The sequence below is a fragment of the Carcharhinus amblyrhynchos genome, chromosome 1 (assembly GCF_965287045.1).
Source record: "Carcharhinus amblyrhynchos chromosome 1, sCarAmb.v2.hapA, whole genome shotgun sequence".
Lineage (NCBI taxonomy): Eukaryota > Metazoa > Chordata > Chondrichthyes > Carcharhiniformes > Carcharhinidae > Carcharhinus > Carcharhinus amblyrhynchos.
In genome coordinates, this window is record NC_137324.1 from 127,756,988 (window position 1) to 127,779,896 (window position 22,909).

Genomic DNA, 22,909 nt, shown 5'->3' on the forward strand with positions numbered 1-22,909 from the left:
GGCATTGCAATCATCAGGGAGAGTCAAGTAGGAGAGACTGATCCTTCCCTTCTTTTCTGTGTTTCCAAATAAAGATACTTGACCATATTACTTATCTTACCAAACTGCATACACTATGCCAAGAGAAAAGATATTGCACATAAATGTATTGCAAAATGAATATAAGATATCGGTATTGCTTTGAAACAGAGATGGATGGCAATAATATCCAGAACGAGGTTCAAGGGCACACATTCTGCCACAAGTTCTGCACATGTGTAGAAAGTGATCTCAGAATGTTAATTGATTTACGCAATAACCATGCTAAACCAAATGGCATACACTGCTTATTGAATGGCCAAATGTGAGGTAATTGCGCACGAGTTATTACAAAATTTCTGCCGTATGGAATGAAGGCCTATAATTATATAGTATATATAATAATTTTTGTCATAATTATTCTTTAAAGAAATCACATCATAAATTTTTCTAACAGGAAAAGACCATTTGTCAACATTTTTACCCTTTTTAGCTCACCTCAGGCTGACCTCCTGCTGAGAGATCAATGTCCAGTCAATGTAGCTATGTAGCTTCAGTGCAGCCTTGCTAGCAACATTAATTTAGTACAGCATCATGAAAAAAATTTAAATTATTGAGGAGACTTTAAAGTGTCCTTGGAGACTCTTTAAAACAAAGTTTCATTTAAAAACATATATTTTGCAGGTGTACATTTGAGGGGGGTATAAAGCTACAGTCAAACTGTTTTTGCACATTAATTAGATCTTTTGAGAATTTTGTAGTCCCGAAAATACCCATTTCCATTTTTAATTTTATGTCTTCATGCTGTTCTGTTTGCCAGAAGAAAGAAACACTGAAAACCATGCCACATTCCATCAGGAATCACAACATTGAGAAATCTATCAACCTGGAGGCAGAAAATCAGTATAATCTGATAATAGATTTTTGTGTACAGCCAATAACTGCTGCAAATTTGGCTTTTACATTTACCTTTTACATGAAAAGGGATTTTAAAATTTAATTTGTTCCATCGGGCTTGCTCAAATTCAGACTGTATTATATGCCCTTTAATTTAAGAAACAACCAAATAGGTCTCCTTTATATGAGTCACTCTGTTAAGGATGTTATAACTGGGAAACAAACACACTATAAGGAGTTTGACATAAAATTGGAAAATTTTCACCTTTCAAGAATAAAGATTTTAGGTAGCAGGGCTTTTAACTATGGAGATATATTGATCTCTTTTAGGCAACAATTGGTTAATTTATTCTCCTAAATCTTTCACTTAATTAGAAAATTGTTCTGAGTATGTTTTTATGTAGTATAAATTATTAGACGTTCATGTAACTGTATGGAGATTTGTTATTTGAAAATTTCCAATGGCTGTATAATTTCATACATTATGATTGTTATCTTTTAGTCAAAATAGAAAATGGTGACCATGTAGAAACTGATTAAGATTAAACCCTTGTGCAAAGTTCCTAAAACCAGTGACTAAATAAATGTGTGCTGAATGAACTCCTAACGGAACAGGCAATGATTTCTCTTCTTCAAATTTTCAGAATTACTGTTAAATGATCTTTAATCTGTTTAATCAAAAACAAGGAAGTGATGGTAAACCGTTATGAATCCTATTTAAGTCTCAGCTAAGGTACTGTGTGCAATTCTGGGCACTACATTTTCAAAAGGATGGCAAAGACATAGACAGGGTTCGGGGGAAATTTATCAGGATGGTGCAGATTTGAATTATCTGGACAGACTAGAGAAGCTTTTTTTTTTCTCCTTGGAACAAAGAAGGTTCAAAGTAATGAGAGATTTTGATGGAGGAGGAGGGCTGAATTTTACAAGAAGCTTTGAGACCTTGATGTTGAGGTAAAAGGGAGCTCCCCGAGTCTGCACTTGCTGGCAGATGAACCTACTTAGCTGGTTCCCAATTAGTCACTCACAGAATCCCTACAGTGCCTATGAAGGCCATTCAGCCCATTGAATCTGCACTAACTCTGACAGAACTTCTGACCCAGGCTCTACCCCTTTATTCCCCTAATCTATATATTTTGGGACACTAAGGGGCAATTTAGCATGGCCAATCAACCTAACCTGCACATCTTTGGACTGTGGAAGAAAACTGCAGCACCCAGAGGAAACCCCACAGAGACATGGCAGAATGTCATCCAAGGCCAGAATTGGACCCAAGTCCCTGGTACTGTGAGGCTGCAGTGCTAACCATTGCGCCACTGTGCCATCTGTGAGGTTGCTGTCCAATTAAAGATGGCAAGTGGGTTATTGATAACGACAGCCTCATCAGAATACTAGAGCACAGCTGATCTGAGGTACACAGCTGATCTTTAGGCATGAGGTAGATAGATTCTTCCCACTTAGAAAGGATAGCAGGACTAGAGGGCACAGCCTCAGGATAAGAGGGGGGAAGTTTAGATCAGAGTTGAGGAGGAACTTCTTCACTCAAAGGGTGGTGAATCTCTGGAATTCTCTGCCCATTGAAGTAGTGGAGGCTACCTCGCTTAATATATTTAAGTCACGGGTAGATAGGTTTTTGACAGACAGGGGAATTAAGGGTTATGGGGAGAAAGTGGGAAAGTGGAACTGATCAGATCAGCCATGATCTTATCGAATGGCGGGGCAGGCTCGAAGGGCCAGATGGCCTACTCCTGCTCCTATTTCTTACGTTCTTATGATCTTTGCTGATAAATGAAGGTGAACTGGAGCTTCCAAGAAGTAAGTTAAATAAAATCATTGGGACCGCGAGTGCTCTATCCCCTGCCTCCAGCCTTGAGGTTGGCCCATGCAACTTTGCACAGTCACTTTCCCCCATTCACATTGTGGTAGGGAGACCCCCTCCATTTAGCTAGCTGCTGTCTCATGCGACGAGGGTGGAGGGGTCACCCTGCCATCGGCAAAATACATGTTCATATTTTCATACTCAGGTTGGTAAAATGCTGATGGCACTATAAAACATCCCCTCATTGAGCCATTAATTAAGTAGTTGATTTCCTGCCTTCTTGGGGCAGGCAGCTTCTCTGCATCTTAGCCTGCCATCTGTAAAATACCCTGACAGCAGGACCATGTCAGGGGATCAATCCAATGACTCCTTGTAATTTTACATGTTTTCACACTTCCCACCCCACTGCTTTTTGAGGTGGTGGGGGGGGGTAAAATCCTGACCAAACTGTTTCCACCAGAAAAAAGTTTGGTAAGCAGAGGAAACAGACTGAAAATATTTGGCAAAAAGTCAGGGGGTGATGAGTGGAAATTATTTGACTCAATGAATTGTTATGATCTAGAACCCACAGTCTGAAAGGGTGGTGGAAACAGGTTTCCTCTTAATTTGCAAATGGGAAATGAATATATATAAATAAATTGGAAAAGAAAAATGGGACATGGGGGAGGAGCAGGGGCGTGGGACTTACTGGATACTGGCACGAAGCACAACAGATTGAAACACCCCTTCTGTGCTCAATGATTCAACAATGTCAATATATAAAACTGGTTTCAATTATTTCTGTGTCATCAAAGCTTCATAGTTACTTTGAATAATTTTGCCATCTAATCATCAATGTTATTCAGTCTTCCAAATAAACATGTGGCACAAAACAAAAGTACTTACATTCGAACAGAACAATCTTTGCTTGGCAGTTTTACATCCAGTGAGTTGACAAATAAGAAAATGCTGCCGTTGAAGCATAGAACTACACACACCAAAGCCTTCTGACACTTAATTAAAACTAGGCAAATGCTGCTGCAAATAGACCAACAGGCATATCAAACAACCACCTAAGCTTTGGGATAACAATGGCAAACCAGACAGACAAAGACAATAAAGGCTGCCTTGATGTCAGCTATTGGAGTATGGGAAAATAATGTTCTCATCAGTAGTATTCTGTAAGTAATCTGAAAAGAGGAAGAAAAGGAATGCAAAGTCATTGCATTCTTTATAGCATTACTGCATAATGGTAAATTGATATTTTGATACATGACAGTTCAATCTGGTTGACAGACTATGGATTATTTCTTGACGTAAGCATAAACGATAGATACACTCTTCAATTTAACTTTCCGCTTTGAAGGATTTTCCAATATCAGTGGAACATTCATTTTATCTGCAGTGAAATGTGCTATCAGCGCACTTATTGGCCCCAAAGTTCTACCCAAGATACATATTGGGACCCTGTGCATGTTGCGACACAAGAACTCCATGGGAACTGCACAGGAAACCTGATTTTCCAATGAGCATTTCCGCTGCTCCCACTTTGAGTTAGTGGAAACTTCGGATAGTTTGAATTTACTTAACTGGAGTTACACAAGGAATGTTGGGACAGAAAAATACTAGTCTAAAACCTGGGTAACTATATAACTGACTACCGAACCCCTCCCCATCCCTATCAACTGTCAGTGACTCAAATTGACCCCTCCTCCCAACTCCCCCTCCTGACAAACCCAACGCCTCATCATCCCACTGAACCAACCTGACCAGCTCAACTAGCTGAGTAGCCTCTGACTAGACCTGAGTAACTCCCAAGTCACCTACCCACCTACACAACTCACCCACCTGCCACTTGAACTACTTGCTACTGGGTCCATCTTCCACCTTACTCTGCCCCTACTCACTTGCCACCCTATAATATCACCAACTGCTACCCTACCCGAATGCCACCCTACCCATCCACCATCAGACCCACTTGCCATTCACCCATTCACTGAGACACTGAGAAGCTTGGGGCCTTTAAACACTTACCAGAACATTGGACCTGGTGCGGCAATAAGGGGGCGTGGGTTTTGCACTGATTCCCTTTGCTACTGTTTTTGTGAATTCCTGTGCTGAAGAGTTCTTCTGCATGTTGGATTGGAAGTTTGGCCAAAAGAACTGTATCAAGATAGCTGGGTAGTTTTGCAAGTAATAGCATTGGGTTCTTCACTCCAACACTGATCAGAAGATTTAAGCCATTAATATGTCTCATATTCTCTGTTTTTCACAGATCTGAGCATTCAATAGCTCATATAATGAGCTATATAAAAGCTCATATATAGCTTTTATATATATATATAAAAGCTATGTATATATAGAATCATTATATATATATAAAAAAGCTTTATATATAAAAGCTCATTATATAGCTCATATATAAAAAAAAGTTTTTATATACATTTGTAACATTTTTCCTGTTTGCATATTATAATAGCTGTCTTTTTGTTGTCCATTGACGCTATTAAAGTACCCATGTGCTTTGGTAATGCAGTACACTCAAAGCATGGTGCAGATTTATAGATCCTGTACCATGGTACTTATAAAGATCACTGGTTTGAATTACAGAAGTTCTGTGCTGCTGGTACTGAATGTTTTATAGAAAAATCTTCCTAGCTCCTGGAGAAAAAGGAATTAGCACCTATAAAGATGCATTAATGGCATTCACCTTCAGGAGGCTGCCAACAATTGGAGTGGTGATATATCTCACTAAAAGCAGAACAAAGGCCGGAAAAGGGTTCACTGGTCCAAATATACTTTTACCTTTTGGCTCCCACTAGAGACTGTTGCGCTTCTGAGATTGATTATCATAACTTTTTCAGGATCCAGGGCCATTCAGAAGCCTCAACCATTGCAGAGGAACAGAATCCGGACAAACAGTGGCAGTATTCAGAAGCATAAGTAAAGAAATGGTGCTCTTCACATACCTGGTGACAACATTAGATATCACATTGCCACCTGGCACATAGCATTCGCTCATGCTGAAATGTCATTATATGCACATTGTAGGCTTTGAACCCTTTTCCAATGTCAAATCTAATTCATGTCTTCCATTCCCCCTTTAAACGTTATGGAGAAGCAGCAGAGGAAGGAGTCTTCAGAGGAGGGTAACCACTCCGAGGATGCAGTCACATAACTCAAGCACATGCTCCACCAGTACAGATACAAACACCTCAGTAGGGACAGTTAGCTTGTCGCTGGTGAACAGGATATCACTAGTGAGCAGGATCTGGTCTGATGACAGGTACAGTAGCAGTCCCTGTAGGAGGGCATAGAGCATTCCAAGCTTAGCTCAGCTGGAGGCAAATGCTGAGCTTCAGTGGTCATCCACTAAAAGGGAATTTGTGCCACAGCAATGGGAAATATTTATGCTGTTGTCAGCATTTCCAGCGTCAGTATGCACCTGTGAGAAGAAATTGAAATACACTATCCCAGGCATGGATTCCATGATACCTCAGGCATTTGTGCTGATTCCCTCTTCTATGGGAAGAGTGGTCTCTTGGATGGAGAATTGGAAATGTTCATGGTGCGCCGGAACAATGGCTTGCAACTCTACAGTGGAGGGAAGTCTTGCCTCGATGGCACAATGGCTCATTGAAATGCAGCTGTACTCTTCCAGTGATTCCTTGGCCCTCTCCCTGCAGGATGGCACTGGAGAGCCTTACTGGGGGAATTCCCTTTATGTGTAATGGGGGGCTTGCACAAACCTGCTCCTCATGCACCGTACACAGAACCCATAATCACAATCAAAGGACAGAAACCAGAGGCAGTGGACCAGTTCACTTATCTTGGCAGCACCTTCTCTCAAGCAGTGACTATTGATACAGAAGTTAACTGCAGAATAGCAAAGGCAAGTTCTGCTTACGGTAGACTGTGCTCCACTGTATGGCAATGTCGAAGAATCAGCCCAACAACAAAACTGAAGGTCTACAGTGCCGTGGTACTCACTACCCTCTTCTATGCCTGTGAAACGTGGACTGTGTATCGAACGCATCTGAACTGCAAAGTCAGCAAGTCAATAGCTCGCTCTAGGGTCATCCGTGAAGCCATGTGACTTTTGCTCAGGGAATAATTCATGACTCCAATAATCTATCCATTTACTCTGTGTGGAGGTTCAAAAACCTGAGAGGTGTGACTGTTGCAGAATGAATGAATCATGGCAGATTACAAGATATCTAGACAGATGTGAATGATAACCTTTTGATTGTCACCTACAAGTGGGAAATTGAGAGATGGAATCACTTACAATTGATAATTCCAGACTGAAAGCAGACAGGGAATGGTGCAAGATTAATTTGAACAGTCTAATTTAAATTCATTTAGCGAGCCTGGAACAGTATTGTTTGGGCTCACTTATATTTCTTTCTTCACCAGTGGAGGCTCACAACAGCAGGGATCACAGATGGTCCCTGGCCCTGACCCCGACCACCTGGGGGGCTTCAACGGTCTCCAGTCTTACTGGCAAGGCTATCACGTCTGGTCCCCGTTGGTGGGGAACCATATATGATCCTTGCAGGTGAGGACTTCCATTGGTGAGGCTGTCAAAGCAAGTGAGCTGGGATGATTGTGTCCTGGGCTCACTAATCATATTTAAATAAACTTAGATAAATATTTAAACTAGCCTCAAGATCTTCCTGGGTGCCAGCAGAACAGGGCCAGTAGTATTGCGAGGGGTAAGAAATCAGGTGTAAACCCAATTTTTCGCCATGCCGATTGACTAGCATGACAAAATGGTAAGATAGCCTCCCCAGTAATCTCTGTTCTATAGAGTAGCATGTGACTGCAGAGGAGGCACCTTGTCTTGTTGTTGCTCCTCCTGTGCTCTTGTTGGTGTGGCTCCTGATCTTGTGGCTCTTCCTGTTGTTCCTCAAAAGCAGTACATATTGTTGCATAATGGTTCCCATGAGATCAGATCAAGGTGATTAATATCCAAAGTAGTTGAAATGACGTTCCAAAAGTTGGAACTCATACATGAAGCAATAAAATCACACTCTCAGGACATGTACCATGCATATGCATTTCATGTAGGCAGCCCAGCATTAGTACAATTCCAATATTTAGAGGTGTTCATGAGTCTTCGATGTGTTTTTGCCTAGTTGACTGGAGCAAATTCCACACAGCTCAAGAAGCCTGTGCACTGGCTGTTAAAGCCAGTGCACAATTAATTGACTATTGAATATTTTAATTACTTACCAGCAGCTTCAATGGCATTTCCTACTTGCCTTCAAATGTAAAAGCTGGAATTAGATGGCATCATGACAGGTTTCTGACCCACTGACTCTAAAATTCTACCCCCATTGTTAATTGTGCAATAGTTTGTTTTGAAGTTTGATTACCTCCACCCACTTCCTTTTATTTCCATTTTCTTTTTATGAAAAATATGACTCAATGCTACATCTGGTCATAATGTTACCCTTATGTATAGATGAATTGTGCAATGTTGCTCTGGTGATGAAACAGTAAGTACAAACATCACTACACTATCACTGCTGCAAACGCCCAGCATCTTACAATTGTCTGGAGCAAATCAGATTCTTCAAAATATATAATGACTAGCAAATATATCGACTGATCTTTTCTGCAGCTAATTTGGAAACCATTAACAATACACTGAATTTTAATCATGGGAAAATCAGGTGAGTTACAAACTTGATAACTGATTTTGTGTTAGATTTACGAAAGCACATTCCCTCTTTGACCACATGTCAAAGAGTATAGCCTCATAACATTTACCTCGATACATTTAGAAAAATGTATTATTATGCCAGTTAGAACTGCAAAGTTGGGCTGCAGTAATGACTTAAATTTACTTACAAACACTACATGATTTTGTGAAGTTTAATATGTGTAATACTAATTGTGAAAAACAGTTCTGCAATGCAACTTTGATTTACTACATAACTGTTGAATTACGCGTGCTAAAAGGATATTATGCAAAATTCATTACTAGGTATGCATGTAACAATTCCTGAGAAAATATACTGACATCAAGTTTTCTATACAAACATGCATAGATCCTTTTAGATAGGCACAGTGGTACATCTTGACAAGCTCAGCACGTGCATCTTACCTTTAAAATAAGGAACATAATTAGGTGTGAGAGTGGATGGAGGGCTGGAGTGAGTTGACAAGGAGCTGTAACTACCAGTATGCAGAGAATGAATACCAGCAGAGTTGAGCTCTGAGCAGAACAAAAAGGGTGCAAGTAAAGAGAGAAAACCGTTTAAATGCATTTGGCAATGAGGATTGGTAGTGAGATTGATTCTATTCTTCCACATTCATATTATATTCATCCCTTTCAATATTCTTCTGATACACACCATTCGTAGAATGACAATGCATAAATTGACCCGACCTCCTGGCAATTACCGATACTCATCCCAAAGAAATCCATCGGTGTGCCAGACTCTCCCGCTTTCATCCTTAAGAACATAAGAAATAGGACAGGAGTATATCTCACCTACATTTGATGTCTCCCCAGTGACCCTGGTTAACATTGGGAATTGTAAAGAACTTGCATTTATATACATTGCATACATAGCACGTTGTCATGTCATTCAATAACATTCCATGGCACTTCACAAGCAATTAATTACATTAAAGAGAAGTCACTGGTATTTTATGGGCAACAGAACTGTTCCCAATTGCCTGGTTCCACCAGCAGAATATGAAAGGATTTACAATTTGTTAACATTAAACAGTGATAATTATTGCCAAAAGGAATGTTGACTGAGCACCTGTTTCCCTGCTTGTAAGTTATATTGTAGAATCTTTAACATCATCTGAATAAAACAAGTAGCCTAGGTTTAATGTTTCATGCAAAAGAGGCACTTTCCACAACTCAGAATTTAGTACTGAACTTATGTGCCAGCTTTAGATTCTCAAGTTGTTATTGACTCAGAGACAAGCTAACATAGTGGGATAGATTTTCTCACAGGCTTTGGGACTCTGATGTTGGGTCCAGATGGTGTCCTGAGCCCGCAATTAACGATGGCATGCCCAACTGCATAATTTTCCTGGAAGCACCCTTCAAAATTGGCCACCTTCATCTCTCCACCCTGTTGAGGATGGCAGGTGGGCTTACAATGCTACTGATCCGAGCAGAGGTCCAGTAACCCCAGGGGAAGAGGTGGATGCTGCTGAGACCAGTTGGAAATGGCCATCATCATGGAGGCGCCCTTGGAGCGTATATTTGAATAGCAAAATTCTGTAGGACAGAGCCATTGAGGTCTTACGAGTAGAGGGGAATGGCATCTGAATGATTGGATATGGCAGAGAGGGAGTTGGATGAAGCCTGCTTGGCCACAGCCCCCTCTTTGGGCATGGAACCTCCAGTTCCAATAGTACCCCAGCTTGTAACAAAGAGGCTTGTGACAGTGGCCTCTGCTCCGCTGTTGGCAAAATGTAGGCATGCTCACAAAATTGAACAATTCGACATTACAATGTTCTGTAAGATTCTCCTGTCATGGTAAGTTTTTATGAGATAAGAGAATAATTATTCAAACATATCTTCATTGTAATGAATATCCAAAAGAAAATTTGGATCCTAAGATCAGTTCTTAGAAAATCAACATTCTTTCTTAGGAGCTGTCATTCATTAGACTTGAACTTGACCATTTTATTTCCATAAGGGTTTGCAGCTTGAAGTAGCTAATAGTAGGAAATCGAAACAACATGGCTTGCTATACAGGACACCTGGAATCTGTGTGAACAGGATAAGCAACTGTATTTCCTTAACTGCTCTGATTAAAGAATTGTTAATGAGCAGCACTGAGTCTGAACCAGGATGTGTCAGTTAAAATACTTAACTCAGCATTAAATTACATACAGAAAACAAAAAAAAGGAAGGAAAGATTGGATTTAGTGGTAGAAAAAAAGAAACAATAGAAAAAGAGTGAAAAAAGTAATATCTCCAACAATAAATAAAAGCTGAAGGAATGAGGCTCCATATTTGTAAAAATTAATTTTCAGTGTCAGACAGTAATAAAGACCTTACCCGTTAGAAAAGCTAGTTAGACGGAAACAGATGAGTTTAGTCTGTACCTACAACGTAAGTACAGGAATTTCATGCTATTGAGTACATTTGAATGGGGAGTTAGATAACAAGATTCTGTTTTACGCAACTTACAGAGGAAGAGGGCATCTTTGAACATTAAGTACTGGATTTTCTCATTTAACTAAGCATCTGTACTCACTGGATTTGCTGTCCAATTTGTGTCTAAATAATGTGAGTGCTGTTTGCCATTATTGCCGGAGTAAATGCTGACCAGTGAGTCATCAGTCCAATTTGCATTTCATTTTTAGGAGCAGAAAAGACTGTCTAAATTATTTGCACTTAGAAGGTCTTATTTATCAGAATGTACATAGCCCATTAAAACTTCAAAATTATTTTATACTGGAGCTCCTGAGAGTAAAAGAGATAATTAAAACCTTAAGCAATCCTTAATTTGTTCTTGCTTTAAGGTGCCTATGAAATTAAAGTGCTAATAATGGTAATTTCACACAGATTTAGTGTGGAGATAAGTAGAAGATATGAGACAGGTTAGAGACTAAACCTCAATAATGCTCAATCTTAGAGCTCTGCAGTTCATTCCTGTCCACTGGAGGAGTACTTGTTGGATAGTACAAGGATCATCCTGTGGCTTAAATATGAATAATACAATTGCTTGACAAAAGCCTTCAATTAGCTCTTTTCCTTCAATGGGCTTCCTGCTGAAATGCATCTAACTTTGATCCAATAGGATTTGGTTTGACAAGACCATGCTAGGAAGGAGAGGGGTCTCTGATTTTGCGACACCTGGCAGGGGCATGGAGAAAGAAAGCCCTCCAGATTAATCTGCAAAGATAAAAGATGAGTGTTGTGACTGCCTAGAGTGTGCCACCACAAATCTAGCAGAAGTTTGCAAAACGTTTAAAAAGCTCACTTGGCATATCAAAAGACATATCACCCAACTTTCACACTGCTCACTGCAACACACTCATACCAGTAGGGCCTGGGAGAAGATATATAGACAGTACTGATCACTGGACCCTATGTCTCTGTGGGGGGCTGGGGGGTGGGGGATGGGGGAATGGCACCATACTCAGACAGCACCACCCGTTCTCAATTGTCCATCTCAGGTCCCCACCTTGAGTAGTGACTCAGCACTGCATGTGCAGAGAGGCTCAGGGTCCTTGGCTCAACTCACAGCTTTTGCTGCTGGCAGCATTACCCTGGCACAGGCAACAGACAGCAATATCCATAGATCATAGTGAATGCCCTGACTCTGAAACTTGGTTGTGTATCCTGATTCAATGCAACTCTTGGACATAACATCCTAATTGGTCACCTCCAGGGAGATCTACTGACAGGCACAGCAGGCAGTGTACACCACTCTCTTGGATTTTGACCCCCTCCCCACTCCCATGAAAGCCAATAAAAGCCCATTTTTAGCTCAATTGTTGGCGGAACAAATCTGAAACAATTGATCGGTTTGGGATTGCTGAAAGAGACAAAAGTCAGCTTAAATTTGGAATAGTTTAGGTTAGAGGGTCATTAGATTGGTTCCACTGGTCGGCGCAACATTGAGGGACGAAGGGCCTGTACTGCGCTGTAATGTTCTATGTTCTAAACAAAAATGTAGATTAATTAGTTTGCCATCATAGATAGGAATTGAAAGGAATCAATATCTTCATAATTTATAATTTATTTACAAAGATTGAGCTTACTTCTTAAGGTGGAAGGGTTTTTAATAAGAACATAAGAAATAGGAGCAGGAGTAGGCCATCTAGCCCCTCGAGCCTGCTCCGCCATTCAATAAGATCATGGCTGATCTGTCGTGGCTCAGTTCCACATTCCCGCCCTCTCCCCATAACCCTTAATCCCCTTGCCTATCAAAAACCTATCAACCCGCGTCTTAAAAATATTTAGCGAGGCAGCCTCCACCACTTCAACGGGCAGAGAATTTCAGAGATTCACCACCCTTTGAGTGAAGAAGTTCCTCCTCAACTCCGTTCTAAACCGCACCCCCCTTTATCTTGAGGCTGTGCCCTCTAGAACTACTGTCCTTTCTGAGCGAGAAGAGCCTCTCCACCTCTATCCTATCCATCCCATTCAACATCTTATACGTCTCAATGAGATCTCCCCTCATTCTTCTAAACTCTTTTAAATTGTTTTATAATATATTTTATCATAAGATTGTAAAATGCTGATGGTTGCTATTTGTGTAAGTAGCCTTAATAAAATAGTAGAGAAAATAGGAGAGTAAATGTCTTGAGGCCAGGGATGAAAATTTATAAGCAGGTTCCTGTACAAGCCAAAGGAGGGGAAAAACATTGGCTATTTTCTTCTCAAACTTTGTTATTCAATGTTGCCATACAGGTAGAATAGTTTCTGATCCACCAATGCCTTTCATTGGGTCAGCAGCTAGAAACAGTCCTGGGTTGCAATTATTTTTTAATCCAGGAAAGGGGGAAAACCAGGGCAAAAAGGCAACCTGCTTTTGACTCTCACTTTCATACGAATTCCACCTCAGCCAGCTCAGGGTGTGGCACTAGAGCTGAACACAAGCTCAGCGTTAGCTAAACTCAACTCTTTAACTCAGCCCCACTCTCCTCCCCTTCCTTGTCGACCACGACTTGGGGCCTAGTCTGTCTCTCTCCCAAACTCTGCTTCTTAAGCAAGTTGTTTATGTTTTCTTCATGCCTTAACCCTTTTGTTTAAAATTCATGTGCCAAAATCAGATCTCAGGCAGCTGCTGCTGGCTTTATTGCTGAAAAGGAATGAGGCTCAAGAGAACCCTGATTGCTGTTTGGAGGGTGGGAAAAAAGGGGTTATTTTTGTTTCAATAGAAAGGGGAAGTGTTCCAGAACTGGCAGCAGAGAGGGGGGGCAGTGACCCTTTATCAGAAGTAGTGCCTATTGTTGACCTGAAGCATTGACTTTGTTTCTCTCTCCACAGATGCTGCCTACCCTGCTGAGTATTTCTAGCACTTTTTGTTTGTGTTTCAGATCTCCAGTATCTGTGTCACTTTGCTCTCCTACTGTATGTTCCATGCGGGGTGTTTGTTAGCGTGGTTTGTTTCAAGTTAAAATGAGAAAATATTTATAAATTAGAAGTGTAATTTTTCTGCTAACAAAGGCCACTTGTGTGGATAGAAATAGCACATCTTTGAAAGTGAATTGGATGGTGCTAATTTACTGGAAGGTTTTACCATTTTTAAACTTGCAAGTGAAACCAGGAATTGTACATCAATTGACAATGTCACTCTCCGTTAATGGTATTCTCATTTGTACATTGTTTGTGATGCGTGTAAAGTTCAAGTCTGTTTGATGTTGCTCTCTGGATGTTGCATAGCAACAGGTTCAAAGAAGATGAACACAAACAATGTAGTTGTGTGTAATTGTCTGGCAAAGCTGTGGTTGTAAAATTTATCCTACTGAAACCCACACTTTTATTGGGCTTAATAAATAGAGGCATAGAGTACAAAAACCAAGAGGTTTTGTTAAACTTACACAAAATAGTTTGACCCCACTGTGACTGTGCTTTCCAATTCTGGCCACCAGAAGGACATGAAGGCTTTGTAAAAAGTTCAGAAAAGATTCACTAGAATGGATCCAAGGATAAGGAATTACGGAGAAACAGAGGATGTTTTCCTTAGAACCAAGTAGCATGAGAGGATTTAGTGGTGGTATATGAAATGATGAAGGTAAACAGAATATATATGAACTGTTTCCAATGGCTGAAGGACTAATAGTTGGGTGGCCCAGAATTAACATAATTTAAGTTGATTGGGAAAGGAACCAGAGGTACCATGAGGAAAAACCTTCACATGAAGAGTGGTTAGGATTTGGAATGCCCTCCCTCCCTGATATTGTGTTGGATAGAGATTCAAATTCAATGTAAAAAGGAAATTGGATAAATACTTGGAGAAAACAAAATTGGAAAACAGCAGGTGGGCGTGAGGTTGCATGACTGTCTGAATTTCTTCGAAAGAACTGGGGCAGACTCAACAGGTTGAATGGCCTTCTTCTGTGCTGCACTAATCTATTATAAACCAAAAGTGTATTGCAAAGGTGCTGGAGGTTGGGGGCCGGGAGAAGGACTTCTCCTTCTGGCCCTGCACATCAGTCACGCACAGCACATCTTGACATATATCTTCCCCCAATATCCTTACACGACACTGCACCCTCACAAACCTATCAGTCTCATACTCATCTCTCACAATATATCTCAGTTATTTGGCTACGGCAGGCACATCACTCAAATACATTGTCACTGACGTTCTATCCTCTTTCTTGCAGGGGAAGTCTGCTCACAACTGGAGGAAGAGGCAGATACTCAGCAGAATCCATCTCTGCAGCATTCTCAAGCAGATAATTTCTGGACCATAGGTACCAGGTGTCCTATGCAACTTCTTCAGAAATTTCTCATCCTTTTGCTGGAAGTGCCATGAAATGGAAACTGCAAATAGAGTGACCGTAAATCTCTGTTTCTCCCATCCCCACACCACCACCTACACCCCCCGCCGCCTCCTCCATTTAGGATTTGTATTGTCTGAATGCTCAGTCCCCACAGTCTCATGCAGGGATGTGAGAGGAGAAAGGGAGGACTGAGGAATATGCACCATCACTCAAGCTAATAATCACACCAAACAATTTAGGTGCTGGCACTGTATGGACTTTAGAACTGTTATGTGCTTAGTCACTGGATATGACAGGAGTGCACTTAGAGCCTGGAGGATGAGGTGGCAACCAGTTCTGTTGGAGGTGATTCAAATGAGGATCCTGTTTGGTGGATGATAGGTGTAGGCTGATGATGATGCACAGACACATGTTTGGTGCAATGGCAGGTCTGCCAGATAACCTTCAGTAAATGGCTAGGAGTATTGAAGAGTCCATCTCTACTGTAGCAGAGGGCACTGCGCAGAGCTCATTCTTTTAATCTCCAGGGAAGCACTGGTAGACTGACCTATGTGGAGCATCTAGTGGTCACTGTCTCAACTTCTTCTGTGCTACAGGCAGGGTCCTCCCATTGTATCACTGATGCAATGGAAGCTTATACAGAAGTATAAGATTTCTGGCTGTTGGTATGCAGCCTCAGACTCCTGTGTTCAAGGATAGATGGCTGCCAAGGTGGATGGAGATCTGTGCTCAATGGAGCACGCAAGCACACAGCAATCTGGCATTCTGCACTCCAGCAGATTGCAAACATTGCTGAAGTGATGGCCTACAGGGTGGCAAATGGCATCTTGAAGCACAGACAGGTTCCTCTCTTTCAGTTTGACATGGCTTGTGCTCCCATCAGTTCACCAGTACCTTTGCTGTTGCCTGTCAACCAGAGCACAGTGCTGGTGCCCATGCTGAGGTAGTGTCAACCAAAATCAGGTCTTTAAGATCCAGAGCTGCTCAAAAGTATTACATATATAAACTTCAGGAAATTGAAAATGGATAAGGCTCTTGAGGAATACAAAGGTAGCAGGAGACAGCTTAAACAGGTACGCGGAAGGCAAAGAGAGACCTTGAAATGCCCTTGGCAGACCGGATTAAAGATAACCCCAAGGCTTTTTATGCATATAAGGAGGAAAGAGGGTAGCTAAGGAGAGGGTAGGTCCATTCAAGGACATTGGAGGGAATCCGTGTATGGAGCCAGATGAGGTGGGTGAGATCCTTAATGAGTACTTTACATCAGTGTTCACAAAGGAGGAGGATGTAGTGGATGGTGAGTGTAGAAAGGAGGATGTTGACATTCTAGGACGTGTTGAGATAAATAAGAGAAGTTTAGAAAATCATTAAGGTGGACAATCCCCCAGGGGCAGATAAGGTCTATCCTAGAATACTGAGAAAGGTGAGGGAAGTAATTGTTGAGGCCTGGCCAAAATTTTTGTATCTTCTTTAGCCATGGGTGGGGTATCAGAGGATTGGAGAGTAACTAACACTGTTCTTTTGTTTAAGAAGGGCAGAAGAGACAACCCAGGAAATTACAGGCCTGTTAGCCTTACATCAGTGGTGGGGAAATTATTGGAGAAGATTCTTAGGGACAGGATGTACTCAGATCTGGAAGAGAATAGGCTTATTAGCAGTAGGCAGCATGGTTTTGTGAAGGGGAGGTTGTGTCTCACAAACTTGATTGAGTTCTTTGAGTAAGTGACAAGAAAAATTGACCAGGGCAGGGCAGGGCAGTGGATGTTGTATACATGGACTTTAGTAAAGCCTTTGATAAGGTTCCTCCTGGCAGGTGGATACAGAAGGTGAAATCACATGGGATCCAAGGTGTGCTGATAAGATGGATACAAAACTGGCTTGGGCGTAGAAAGCAGACAATAGCAGTGGAAGGGTACTTTTCTAACTGGAGATCTGTGACCAGCGGTATTTCACAAGGATCAGTGTTGGGGTCTTGATTTGGAGGAAAACATAGGATGGTCTGATTAGTAAATTTGCAGATGATACAAAAATTGGGGGAGGAGCAGATCATGAGGAGGATTGTCAGAGGTTACAGCAGGATATAAATTGGCTGAAGACCTGGGCCAAAAGATGGCAGATGGAATTTAACCTGGACAAAACGTGAGGTGATGTGATTTAGAAAGTCTACTGCAGAGGGAAATTAAATGGTAGCGCCCTTAGAAATATTAGCATACAGAGGAATTTAGGTGTGCAGATCCAGAGTGCCTGAAGGTAACAACTCAAGTGGACAAGGTGGTCAAGAAGGTATATGGCATGCTGGCTTTCATCGGTCAGGGCACTGGGTATAGGAATTGGAAAATCATTTTGCAGCTATGAAAGATTTTGGTTAGGCCACACTTGGACTACTGTGTAAATTCTGGTCACCACACTACTGGAAGAATGTTGATACATTGAAAAGGGTGCGGGAGAGATTTACCAGAATATTGCCTAGTTTGGAGGATTTGGACAATGAAGAAAGATTGAACAAACTTGGATTGTTTTCATTCGAACGTTGCAGGATGAGGGGGGTCTTGATAGAGGTTTACAAGATTATGACAGGCTTGGATAGAGTGATAGTCACTCCCAGGGTTGAAGGGGCATAGGTTGAGAATGAGAGGGGGAAAGTTTAAACGAGATGTAAGGGGCAAGTTTTTCACTCAGAGTATGGTGAGTGCCTGGAATGTGCTGCCGGAGAAGGTGGTGGAAGCAGATTCTATAACACAACGTTCAAGAGGCGTCTGGAAAGATACATGAATAGGCAGGGAATAGAGGCATATGAATCAGACAAGAAAATATTAGATTAGAGAGGCATCTGTGTCAGCACAGACTTGGTGGGCCAAATGGCCTGTTCTTGTGCTGTGTTCTTTGTTCTCCGTTCTCCAAGGTTATGTGCCGTCTCCACCAGTGGTTGTCGACAGCCTTTCACCAGCCATGCTGCAAACACTGGATTAGCACAACACAGAAACACTACACCAGGCAAGGGCACCTGCAAAACAGACATTACGTGGATGCACAAAAATGATTAACTCTGTTTTTTTGCGTTATTGATGTAATGTTGCAAAAAGTTGTTTGACTGGTCTTTATTGAGTTGTCTAGGCCAAAGGCTTTAGTAATGAGAAGTTTGAGATGGATGTCCTGTAAGGGATTGGTGAGGCTGTGCTGAGTCTGAGGTCCAACCATCTTCAGCTGCTTCATCGATGAATTTCCTTCCATCTTAAAGTCAGAACTGGGGGTGTCTGCTGATGACTGCACAATGTTCAGTAGCATTTGTGACTCCTCAGATATTGAAGCAATCCATGTCCAAATGCAGCAAGACCTTGACAATATTCAGGCTTGAGCTGACAAGTGGCAGGTAATATTTGTGCCACACATGCGCCAGGCAATGACCATTTCCAACCAGAAAGAATCTAACCATCGCCCCTTGAAATGGCATTATCAATCCCCCACTATCAGCATGCTGGAGGTTACCATTGAACAGAAACTGAACTGGATTAGCCATATAAATATGGTGGCTACAAGAGCAGGTCAAAGGCTAGGAATCCTTTGGCTAATAACTCATCTCCCGACTCCCTAAAGCATATCCATCACCTACAAGGCATAAGTCAGGAATGTGATGGAATATTCTCCAATTGCCTAGATCAGTGTCATTCCAACAACACTCAAGAAGCTTGACACCATAAAGGCCAAAGCTGTCTCCTTGACTGGCACCACTTCCACAAAAATCTCTCCCTCTACCACCAATGCACAGTGGTAGCAGTGTGTACCATCTATAAGAACTCACCAAAGCTCCTCTGACAGCACCTTCCAAACCCACAACCATTACCAGCTAGAAGAACAAGGGCAGGAGATACCTGGGAACACCACTACCTGGAAGTTACCCTCCAATCCACTCACCATCCTGACTTGGAAATATATTGCTGTTCCTTCACTGTCACTGTGTCAAAATCCTAGCACCCTCTCCCTAATAGCACTGTGGGTATACCTACACCATATGGACTCAAGTGGTTCAAGAAGGCAGCTCACCATCACCTTCTCAAGAGCAATTAAGTAAGGGCAATAAATCCTGGCCTAGTCTGCGACACCCACATCCCATGAATTAATAAAATAATTTGAAGCAGAGTGTCATTTTTTGGTCCCTCTTGCTCCATCTCGTTGCATGTGGTGGATATGCTCTTTTTACTCCCTTTTGATACTCCTCTTCTTCTTGCTTGCTAGGTAGCCTCCAGATCCTAGGATGTACGATCCTGAGAATTGTAGCACTCAGGTGGACACAGTATACCACCATTAACATGGAGACCCTCTTCGACTTTTACACCAAGCTCCTCCAGCAATTCACTTTAGTATGTCCACCGACTTGTCTGAGTACAAGTGAGTCAAAAACTGCAACTTGTTGAGTAGCCCTTTAATAGCCCTAGATTTGAACCAATTTTGCTTCTTTACACTTGTCGATTTAGGAATGTATGAGGAAGGTGTTCACTGAACATTTGTTGGCCAATTTTCTATTTGTGCATCATACCAACCCAATGGCATTATGATCTTGCAACATCAACATCTTTGGACAATGCAAGGGATGCACCTGCATGTGGCACTCCAATAGGCTCACTTCCCACAGCCAACGGCTTCAGCCCTGTAGATAGGCCTGTAAACGGAGTGGAGCTAGGTGAATGAATTTCATGGCCAATCAATTTGGAGTAAGAATCATTGATGCCAGAGCATGATATGGTGTGGGCCCCTCAAATACTGAGAGATTCAATTGAGCCATATTTATCAGTAGTGGACTCCGTGAAAAGATCACTTTCCTTCTCCATAAGCAAGACATGGTGGGCAGGTACATAAGATCACACAATTTTCAGGTGTTACTGGTCTACTAAATCCTCAAAACAGTAGGCAGGAAGTGCATGCACACTGTCGTGAAGTGCTCCACTTACTATATTGGGTAAAGGCAGGCAAAAGGCAACCTTTTATAAATGCCTTGCAGATGCAAATGAGGGCTGAATTCCTGGAGTCCTTTCTAAAGGACAGAATAGAAAAACATCTAGAAAAATTCAATAATGAACAGTTTGCACGTTTCAAATTGGAAAATCTCATTTGACCAATGTTATTGAATTTTCTTAAGGAAATGATAGAGAAAAAAGGCAACTGTATTGCAATGGATGTCATTTATCTCAATGTTATAAAGGCCTTTGATAAAGAGCTCCATAATAGACTAATGAATCAGGCCAGAGAATGTGGAGTCAGAGGACAAGCAGAAGAATGGATTATTATCTGTCTAGAAGACAGGCACAAGAGAGTGGGATTAAAGGGTAGCTGGTTAGAGCAGAGAAGGTGGCAAGTGGTGTTGCACAAGTATCAGTGCTGAGACCACTGATGTTCACAATTTACATCAACAATTTGGATTTTGGTATTAAAAATATAATTTCTGAATTTGCAGAAGATACCAAATTTAGAAGGTGGATTGAAAATAGATCATACAAGGATATATAAATTTGCAGAATGGCAAATAAGTGGCCAATGGAGTTCAACACAGGTAAATGTGAACAAATGCATTTTAGTCAGAGCCATAATGAGTAGGGGAATAGGGGAGGGTTGATGGGGGTTACCAATCATGGTGGCTCCTCAGGCAAGCTTTCTGGTTCCTGCTGGCATGTCCAATTATACTTATCTCCTGGATCAACCAAGTCCTCACCTGGATGTAGTTATTGTATTTCCCAGGGCTTGTGAAGATCAGTTGACCACAGTGTTTAGAAAAGTGAACGACAATGTGACTCACAGCCATGATCACATTTAAAGTTCTAGTCCACCACCTTGATGCTGTTTGGTCACCCACCCACCTTCCCATCTCAGAAAAAGTGGAAATGGTCATATTTTGGCCAGGAATCTTATTTTTAAGGCTTTAAGCCCCCACCTGAAGCAAACGTACCCTTTCCTTTGGTTGAAACTTCCCCCATTGTATGGTACAGCACTGAGCAAGGCCATTTTGTCCATCATGCCTGTTGCTGCTGTTTGAAAGAGCTAATCAATTATTTTCACCCCCCCCTCCTTGTTTCCCCCTGTAGTCCTACAAATGTTCCATTTCAAAGAGTTTATCGAATTCTCTTTTGAAAGTTACTACTGAATCTGACCCCACTACATGTTGAGGCAGTTCAATCCAATTCATAATGACTCTTAGTGTAAAAAAAAACTCATCTCTGGTTCTTTTGCCAATCACTTGAAATATGTATCCTCTCGATTAATGACCCTTCTGCCAACGGAAATAGTTTCTCCTCACTTACTATACCTGAGCATCCCCACCCCGACTCGATTAGCTGAATACCCCCCACCATCTCATCCCCAATGTCCAACTCACCTCCTTGGCCTCCAATGTCCAATTAAATACCAAACTGCAAAGTCCAACCCACCTCTTGACTTGCAACCTTGACTTCTACTGTTCAACCAGCCCCCCTCCAACTTCCTTACATACCTGACTCACCTCAGCCCAGCTCCTCTGAGTGCCTATTCTCCCGACAACACGCCAGCCTCTTAGTTAACAAGTGTGAAAAATTTAAATTAGGTCCTGCTGTTATATTCAGTGACATCTCCATGTAATATATATGGAAAATAGATTTCTATATATTTACCTGAACCTTGTCATCTCACATGGCTTGTCTGCTTCCATCATTTCAATCAGAGATATGGCCGCCTTTGATTACTTCAATTTATCCCTCTCCAATCATACCATCCTTCTTCAATCCAAGCCCAGTTGCTCTATCCCAGACAATATTCTCCCCTAAAATCCAACCAGACTCTGCACAACCTCATCAACGTGGTAAAGAGCTGAGCTCCCTAAACAATATCCTTTCTATCACCAAATCTGCTGACTTCCAACTTCATGATACCATCTGTCTCTGCCCCAGCCTCATTATATCTAGTGCCAAAACCTTCATTCATTACTTTGTAACCTCCAGACTTGATTGAAAGCCAGAAAAGCATTGGAACAATCAACCACCTTCCATAACTTTAAGCTCATCCAAAACCACACCAAGTCCCACAGTCATATCATGCCTGTGTTCCCTGACTTACATTGCTTCCCAGACAATGAAAACCTGATTTCAACATCCCCCTCTCTCTATTTCTTTAGCCTCCTCCGGCCAGAATTCCTCAAACTCTGTGTTACTCCAATTCCTGCCTTTTGTGCATTCCTAATTTCCTTCACCCTGCCATTGGTGGGTTATGCCTTTAACTTCAAAGTCCTAAGCTCTGGAATTCCTTCCTTAAACTTCTCTACTTCTCCACCCATTATCCTCCATTAAAGTAATCCATAAAACCTAGTTTGTTGATCAGTTTTTTGATCAACTGTTCTAATATCTCCTTCTTTCACTTGGAGTTCATTTCTTCTGAATAAACCCCTGTGAAGCACATTGGGATGTTTTACTACATTAAAGCCACGATATAAATGCAAGTTGTTGTTGCAGTATTACTACTATCTGATAAACATTGAAATGGACCATTGAATAACAATCAAATTGTTCATAGTTCTTAAATATATCAAGTAGAAAGTGTATTGCATTTTTTCTGTTTGTGACCACCTATAATTGTTCGGAGACACTATAAAAAAGGCAGTTATTACCTGGTCTATGGAAATGTTGGGGTGAGCGAGCCCATGTTGGGGTGTAACGCCCATAACCAAGAGACCCAAAGGAACCAGGACTGGACGCTCTGCGTTGTCTGGGTCCTTCTTGTTCATCCTATAATACA

General features: G+C 41.6%; 1 protein-coding gene across 1 annotated transcript in view; it reads right to left on the reverse strand.

Annotated features, from left to right (window-relative positions):
* ablim2 (actin binding LIM protein family, member 2) overlaps positions 1 to 22,909 on the reverse strand; it is a 270,666-nt gene that overhangs the window by 115,271 nt on the left and 132,486 nt on the right. The window contains exons 13-14 of the mRNA XM_080192307.1: positions 22,782 to 22,889; positions 8,826 to 8,936 (exon numbers count right to left, since the gene is read on the reverse strand). Of these exons, the coding sequence (XP_080048433.1) occupies positions 8,826 to 8,936; positions 22,782 to 22,889 (219 nt within the window). The remainder of the gene's footprint in view (positions 1 to 8,825; positions 8,937 to 22,781; positions 22,890 to 22,909) is intronic.